General features: G+C 44.8%; 1 protein-coding gene across 1 annotated transcript; it reads right to left on the bottom strand.

Moving 5' to 3' along the window:
- Positions 1-2,404: 2,404 nt before the first annotated feature.
- GSTUM_00003148001 (uncharacterized protein) lies at positions 2,405-2,509 on the bottom strand (the record flags this gene model as incomplete). The annotated part of the gene is made up of 1 exon (XM_002836810.1): positions 2,405-2,509. The coding sequence occupies one exon, from the start codon at positions 2,507-2,509 to the stop codon at positions 2,405-2,407; it is 105 nt and encodes a 34-aa protein (XP_002836856.1).
- Positions 2,510-8,156: the final 5,647 nt, after the last annotated feature.

Here is an 8,156-nt window from a genome sequence, read left to right as displayed (position 1 = left end):
ATCATTTACAGTATGTAGATAGAATAGAGAAGGGATTACCGAAAGGACTTCATGTCATGAGTGTTGCTCTCATGGTGGGCTTTAAGTGCAGGAGTACGAACGAATCTCTTCCCACACTTAGGACAGGGACAGACAAAGGCTTCAAGCATCTTATTCCAATACGCATACAGGTTCTCCAGCGGGCCACTGTCTGCTTCGGCAGGGAGAGTGTAGTCGAGAACACCAACGAGGTTCTTTAGTACGCGTTCCATGGACTTAAAACCATTGGGGGTTTCAGCAATGGTGGTTTTACCACCTGGGGGAAGAATCCCCGCACGCCAGGTGTGATCCCTCTCAGCAAGGAGGTTGTTCTCATAATTCGTGAGCTGGCTAAACTCTTCGGCTAAGATCATGCCCTCGCACTGTCCTGATTCGATGTGCTGTGTGGCTCCAGAGATGGAGGCAAACATGCTATCACAGCCGGGACACGGGTAAACTGCTCCTGGATGGTGGTTGTAAAACAAATTGTAGTATTAGCGTGCCAAATATCCTCCAACAGTGGAAGGGAAGAAGAGTTGGAAACACGCATGATTCTGATGAAGCTCAAGCTCCCCTCAACCCCAAACTCCCGAGAACATGCGCGACGAACCAGATGCTCGGAATCCTCCATCTGGTGCACTTTCAACTCCCCCTCATCCTCGCAGTGAACCCTGCACTTCCCACAGTAAAAATGCCTCCTGTGGTCATTCCTACTATCCCCTTGGCCCGTATGGGGATGCAAAGCCTCGGCACCCAAAAAACGGACATCATACTTCTCACCCATGAAATAGTCACCTTGTCCCCCATCCTGACTCCTAGCCGGCTCGCACACGGGTTGGTTCTGAACTGTAAGGATGTCATAGACTTTATCGAGTTCTCGTTAGAAATCTTCCTCAAAGGTTGGTTCTGCTGCTCCTCTCATATTGCAAAAGACAAATTGGCGAAAATGCCATCTCAGGAGACCGTCGGATATACGGTGGGGATCGTCTGGGTTTCGGCATGCTGGATGAAGAACCCACCATGATATCCAAAAATATCATCGGCAAACACAACGACCTTGTACGCGTCGTCGACATTAACAGAGAGCATGTATCGATCAAACATTGAATGAGCGACTTTGTTGAGAAGAAGCCCATTTTGGCATGAGTGGATCTTTGTGGATCCAGTGTTATCATCATCCATGTCCGTTATGAAATGCGAAAATCTGAACTTAACCTAAAGACTCTCCTATTGAACTGGGAAGATATGGGCTGCTTCAAAGAAACACCACTCCTGAATTTTCATTAAATCCTCTGTCATGGCAATGCCTGAGATGACACATTTCGCATCACGAGCACGGATTTCCTTCATAAATCTGGTCTGCCGGGCTGACCTCGCGTTCGACCGATGCTGGTTGAACAAAAGCTCCTGGTTAACCCGAATAGGACCTGACATAATTAGTCATTATAGTTTCTACCAAATAAGTATACTATAGGGGTAGTCAAATGTCAGGCGAATTTGGCCCTTGTCAGACCCGTCACACGGTACATACCATTACAATATAAGTCGTAATCTCCAATTGCAAGGGACAGGTCGCTTTGAGTCACAATATGATCTGAACCCCTTGCCTGAACACGCAAAGACTTCCCCTCAGCCTCAATGAAAATTTCGAGGATAGAGAGAATGTTTGCTTCAGTTATAGAACCGTTTTGATAAAAGCCTCCAAGAACCACCGTGGGATCGGAAGCATCGTAAAAACGAATATTGCGGATTCTGGAACGACTCGGTGGCATTATATATCCTTACGGTAAGCACTGGCTCAGTCGGTAGCAATTCTGGGTGGTGAAGGTGGTGAATCGAAAAGAGGGTGGTGGAGAGGAGGTTTGAGTAGAGAAAGACTGTGTGGTAGAAAGATGGGAGAGGTTTAAGCAGACAAAAAGATTTTCTCGATGACGCGTGGCTTCCAAATTCTGGAGTCAGGCCTCGTTATGTGAGGTTTGGGATTTCGAACTTACTTGTTAAATTGATACTCTAGCATATTTGCAAATATCGCTCAAGACCCGTGATTAGGCCCGCTCTGCCACTAAAGGTTCTCTTCTCACTCCTGAGGTTCTGGGATTGCTTGGTTCATTCTATGTGAAATAGGACTCATGATAATCGTAGTAGTATTACCGCTTGTTTATTATATGGAGGATACACAGCTGTGAGCTGGTGAGGAATGCCTGTGAGAGATTATTAGTGGGCCATGAAGAGGGGATTCCCCCTATAGCGCTAAAGATTATTCACATCCTCTCTTGTAGCCCTTCTCTCATCCTTCTCTCATGTTGGCGCGCGATTGAAAGCATCTCCGGTTGTTCCCCACTCGTCATCAGCTAACATAATCACAAAAGATCACTCGAGACACATCTCACGGCAAAAGCGTAGGAATTTCAAGAGTTTTATTTTGTGATTTGGAAACAGCGAGTTGGGCTCCCAAAATGCAAGTAATAACACAAGCAAAGGAAGTTGTCATAGAGTATCAAAAGTGAAAAAAGTTTCCTCCACCCTCAAGCCTATCAGACAGGTCAACTATAGATTTGATACCACTTTGTTCTTCCCTATTTATTCCGCGCATGCCCCCTACCAACCAGTTCTGTACTCTACCATTTTGTCTCCACCAATTAATCTGCCAGTCCAGTGACTCCCTGTATGAGCTGCTGATAAGCCGGGGAACATTTAACCCCGCAGGATTTGGACTCCGCATGCTGTATGAGGGCCGAAGAGGAGAGAAAAAAGTCACAGCAGGTAGGGCAGCTATCCACCACTTAGCATGTATATGTATGTATATAGAATAGAGAAGGGATTGTCTAAAAGGCTTCGTATCATGGGTGTTACCCTCAAGATGGACTTTAAGGGCAGGAGTAAAAGCAAATTTCTTCCCACACTTGGGGCGGGGACAAACATAGGTTTCAGCCACCTTATTCCAACACGCATTCAGGTCCTCCATCGTGGTACTGTACGGTTTGACAGGGTGAGTGGCATCGGGAACACCGCCGAAGTTTTCCGGAACGAGTGCCTTGCGCTTGGGGCCGTTAGGGAACTCAGCAAGGGTGGTTTCATGATGCTGGGAAGGAATCCTAGCATGCCGGGTGTGAGTTGTAGAACTACCGGCGGGGGGGGTGCTTAGGGAGATCCCTCCTGTCAAAAGGGTGGTTTTCATTATTGATGATCCTGCAAGACTGCTCGGTTAAGATCTTGCCCTCGCACTGTTTGGATTCAATGTGCTTGGTGACTCCAGAGATGGAGGTAAATATTCTATCACAGCCGGGACAGGGGTGAATTGCTTCTTGCTCGCGCTTGTGAAACTAATTGCAGTATTAGCTTGCCAAGCATCCTCCAAAGGTGGCAGGGAAGAAAAGTTGGAAACACACCTCCCTCAATCGCACAGCCATCTCCAACTCAAATCTCTCTTTCTCATACGGGCCTGCAAGAGTTTCACCCAGAATATCGGTTCCATGGTCAAAATTGTACTCGAATAATGGTCCCCCTTCCCCTCTCATATTGGCAAGGACGGATTGGCGGAAATGCCACCTGAGCAGTTGGTCGGACACACGGTGGGGATCGGCTGGGTTTCTGCACACGGGATCAAGAACCCTACCATTATATCCCAAAAGATCGGGGCCAAATACAACAACCTTGTACCCGTCATCCGGGTTAACAGATATCATGTAACAATTGAACAGAGCTTGGGCACACTCATTGAGAAGAAACCCATTTTGAGCAGAGTCAATCTTCGAGGATCCCGTAGAATCATCAATGTCGGTAATCCATCGTGCAAAGCCAAGCTGAATCCATTGACTTTCCTGCTCAAGGGGGAAGATATAGGTAGCTTCCAAACCAGTCTATATTCCCAACTGAACAAAAGCGTCGGAGTAGGCAGCGCCTGAGATAACACATTTCTTATCACGAGCACGGATTTCATCGCAGAATCTGGTCCCCATGCTGACGGCGTTGAGAGAAGAGAGCCGCTGTATCCAAGGCTCATTGGTAACTTGGATAGGATCTGCCAAAATTAGCGATTGAACTTTCTACCAAACATCTGCACAGCAGACGCGGCCCGCAGAATTTCGGTGGGATTAGCGGCCGAAACATTTCCGACATCCTGGTTTGGTACATACCATCACTGTAAATATTGTAATCTCCAATTGCAAGGGACATGTTGCTTTGAGTCACAATATGGCCTGAAATCCTTGCCTGAACACGCACAGGTTTCCCGTTGGTAGCAAGGAGAATCTCGAGCATAGAAAGAAAGTTTGCTTCAGTTATAGAACCGTTTTGGTGGAGGCCTCCGAGAACCACCGCCGGATCAGAAGCATCATAAAAACGAGTATTTTGGAGGGCAGAACGATTTGGGGAAGGCATTGTATATCTTTGTGGTAAGCACTGGTTCAGTCGTGGCTTTGAATTGAGAAGTAGCGGATTGAGTTGAGAAGAGGTGTGTGTTGGGGAAGGATGCTAGGGATGTTGCCAAATATGAAACTCGGAGAACGCCAAGAAACTGAACTGAGGTCAACCTTACCCTAGTTACCCTGCCTTAACTTCAAGATTACTCTCATACCGCAGACCGGACCATGTGCGCTGTAGTCCAATATTTCCTCTTCTGGGAGAGGGGCGAAAAAGAAGTACACTAAGAAACTTGACTCTTAATTTTTTAGGAGGTTGGAACAGCGATTTTGAAAGGTAAAAACTCAACCAGAATGGGGAAATTAACTAGGTGGGACAATTAAAATAGAATCAAATGGCCCCATTTGTCAATTTCTTTTTATTCTTTTATGCTAGCTCCTATTGTTGTCTCGGTGGATGAGGGATGGAAAATAATTGCTCATAGTTTAACTATTATGGAGGGCTCTAAATTTACTATCTTGGTGGCAAAAGGAATTGATCCTCCTCTAGCACTTGGCACTTTCTCCTATGTTCCGTAGAGTGCCTATTTTTGTTCAGTGAGGGTTGGTGTAACGTGTTCGCTAGATGCTACTCACGTTATCGGTAATGAATACGATAGTTGGCAGGTGTGTGCTCTTCCGGAGAGGAGGCGAGAGCTGAGAACTAAAGGAGGCTTCGAGGGCGTACTGAGGAACAAAGGAGTAACTGTTCAACCAAGTATATTGAAATACTGTCTATCGTAGAAACAGGCGGTCTTTAAATACACAAATCTGTTTATGTCTAGCATGAACGAAACTAGTCAAAGGTATCAATCGATACACTTTGGTGAAACAAACCAAGTATCAAAGCGATACTTAAAACAAAATATAAAACAAAACCAAGTATCAAACGATACTTAAAACAAACCAAGTATCAAAGCGATACTTAAAACAAAACATAAAACAAAACCAAGTATCTGTAACTATCCTCCTCTGGATAGTTAGTTCTTGGCGACGGGAAACGATACTTATCTTTTCTGTCTTCTTCTTTCTTTGTCTTACGATAGCTATAGGCCTTTACCTACGTTACCGATAGTACAAGACCTTTGTCTTCTATCGGGAACGCCTATTGTAAGCTTTCTCTAACTTGTCTTCTTGAAGGACTTCCTTAGCGCAATGATAACGTTGTAATAAAGATAAAGATCGTAAAGGTGTTTTATATTCGTTAAAGTAATAAGTAGGAAAAGTACTTAGAACAAAGCGTGAAGAACCTATCTTCCTCGGCCGCATCGACCTCCTTATATAATGTTCTTCCCGCCTTTAGTCATGTGACTTAAAGTGGTCACATGTGCGAAACCAAATCATAACAAACTAATCATGTGACCAAAGTGATCACATGCTCAAAACCCATGACCTCATAGCGAGGTCATGTGCAAAACTCATAAACCAATCATAACACAATAAACAAGTCATATGACTTGACTGAGTCATATGTGCGAAACCCACGACCTCATAATGAGGTCATGTGCGAAACATAAATCATATGCGCAAGGCTTACCCGTAAGGCACCCTCGTAAGGCATACTCATCAGGCGCACGTCCTATGACTCATACTTGAGCCAGGTGCGAAAGCATCACAAATCCCACACATAACAACTCACATAACCCGAATGAGTTATATGCGCGGAACAATAACGTACCTGTGACTCATACCCATGTGTCACGTGAAAACCTTTTCCATGCTAAGCCATGTTTGTGACAGTATCAAACAATACTTAAAACAAAACATAAAACAAAACCAAGTATTAAACGATACTTAAAACAAACCAAGTATCAAAGCGATACTTAAAACAAAACATAAAACAAAACCAATAACTGAGTACCCGTACCGGTTACATTCCCCAAAACAAAATAACTGTTTTAAACAAACAAAACCTAATAATCATCAAAAGCAGACTCTGAGAAACTAAAAGCTTCAGTTTCCGCTAAGAACTGTTCATCATAAGTGTCACACCAGGGACAGGAAGAAATCTTAAGAAAACACTTAGACTCAAAGAAATGTAAATCACAGTAGTCACGAATACCAGATTCGCGCTATACATCAACCCAAGCATGGTCACAATCAGGGCAGTAATCTATCCAGAGGATTTCGAAGTAGTCTTCAAGTTGGATAATATCGCAGTTCAACAACAGTCCAACAATCTGTTATCGCAGCCTCACATTGAGTTCTACATAGTTTGACATCGTTATAGTATTTGTATGGTGATTGGTGATCAGATAAGGTTTTCGAGAGCCTGCTCCATAGCTTGATTTTCATCATCGCTGCTTTCTAATTCCGACTCAAAGTATGGTGCCCAAAACCCATCCCTGGTTTTGAGTTCTGCATGCCATCGCTCAGTTTCTGGCATTGTCGGTGTCCAGCACATGGTGATGTAATTGATCGTTGGGGGGAGGGATTCGTTTGGCATATTGTTTTTCCACCACTCATTCACCATATCCATAGCGTGCTCTAGTCCTTCTAGTGGCTCCCAGCTGTTCTCACTCGCCAGATATCATTTCCATTTGACTAGGAACTGATCATTTCCATGCCAAAGGCGATGGTCTCTGATTTCTTCAACTTCCCATTCATCTTTCTTGTCAATGATGATAGGTTCAGGTCGAGAGTGGGTTCTTCCAGGGAACTTGGAGTCGTCATTTGGGTGGAATCGCTTGACAGCAGAAGCATGGAAGACTGCAGTATTGCGGCGGTACATGCGTCCATCCATCTGGTCAGTGTAGTTTTCTGTATGCTCGTCAAAAGATAGGACTTTGAAAGGTCCTCGCCATCGGGGTTGTAATTTCTTGCTGCATCCAACATTGGTAATAAACATGTTACCATGTACCATGAACATATCACCTGGCGGAATAGGGACATGTTTGCGTCGTTGCTTCTGAGCAGTAGTGGTGCTTCAGAATTGGGCAGCTTTAACAGCTTAGAAGGCATTATTTCGAATAGCTTGATGGTGGTTTAGGTAGTCATCAGAGGCGGGGACTGAGGAGTTCTTAAATAGTGTTGTGGGAAGGAGAGGGTATTGACGGCCGAAGATTGCTTTGTATGGAGACATTCCTAAGGTGTCTGAGAATCCGGCATTGATATATGCGGCGAGCTCAACAAGAGCTGGTTCCCAGTTGGTTTGTCGTTCATTGATCATGTTCCTAATTCCGGTCTTGACTTTGCGAATCTTTCGTTCTGCCTGACCATTGGTCTCATGATGTCCAGGGGCAGCCATAATGTGGTTGATTTCGAGGGAGGTCAAGGTTTGCTTCCAGAATCTGGCGGTGAAACGGGGATCAGCATCACTGACAATAGATAAGGGGTACCCATGAGGGGTAAATAGGTATCGTTGAAGGTTATTCCAGGTGTTTTTGGAGGAATCGGTAAGCTTCATTGGTATGAGCCATGTTTATCCAGAAAATCGATCCACAGCTACCAAGATGGTGTCATATCCTGCGGACTTGTTGAATGGCCCAGCAAAATCGATGGCATAGGATTCGAATATTTCACATGGTAGTTGGAGGGTCTGTGCTTTCCCTTCAGGTAGTTGGGTTCGCTGTTTATTTGCCTGACATAGTTCACATTGTTTGACGAAATCGCGGAAGTCCTTTCGCATTTCAGGCCAGTAGACATATTCTGAGGCATATTGGAGATTGCGGTCCGCACTGTGGTGTCCTTTGTTGTGAATCTCGGTGATGACATATTCCCTAATTGTCATTCCATTGA

This window comes from Tuber melanosporum (assembly GCF_000151645.1).
Source record: "Tuber melanosporum whole genome shotgun sequence assembly, scaffold_161, strain Mel28".
NCBI classification, from domain to species: domain Eukaryota; kingdom Fungi; phylum Ascomycota; class Pezizomycetes; order Pezizales; family Tuberaceae; genus Tuber; species Tuber melanosporum.
Note: the sequence above shows the minus strand (reverse complement) of the source record. Positions and strands in the feature narration are given on the sequence as shown.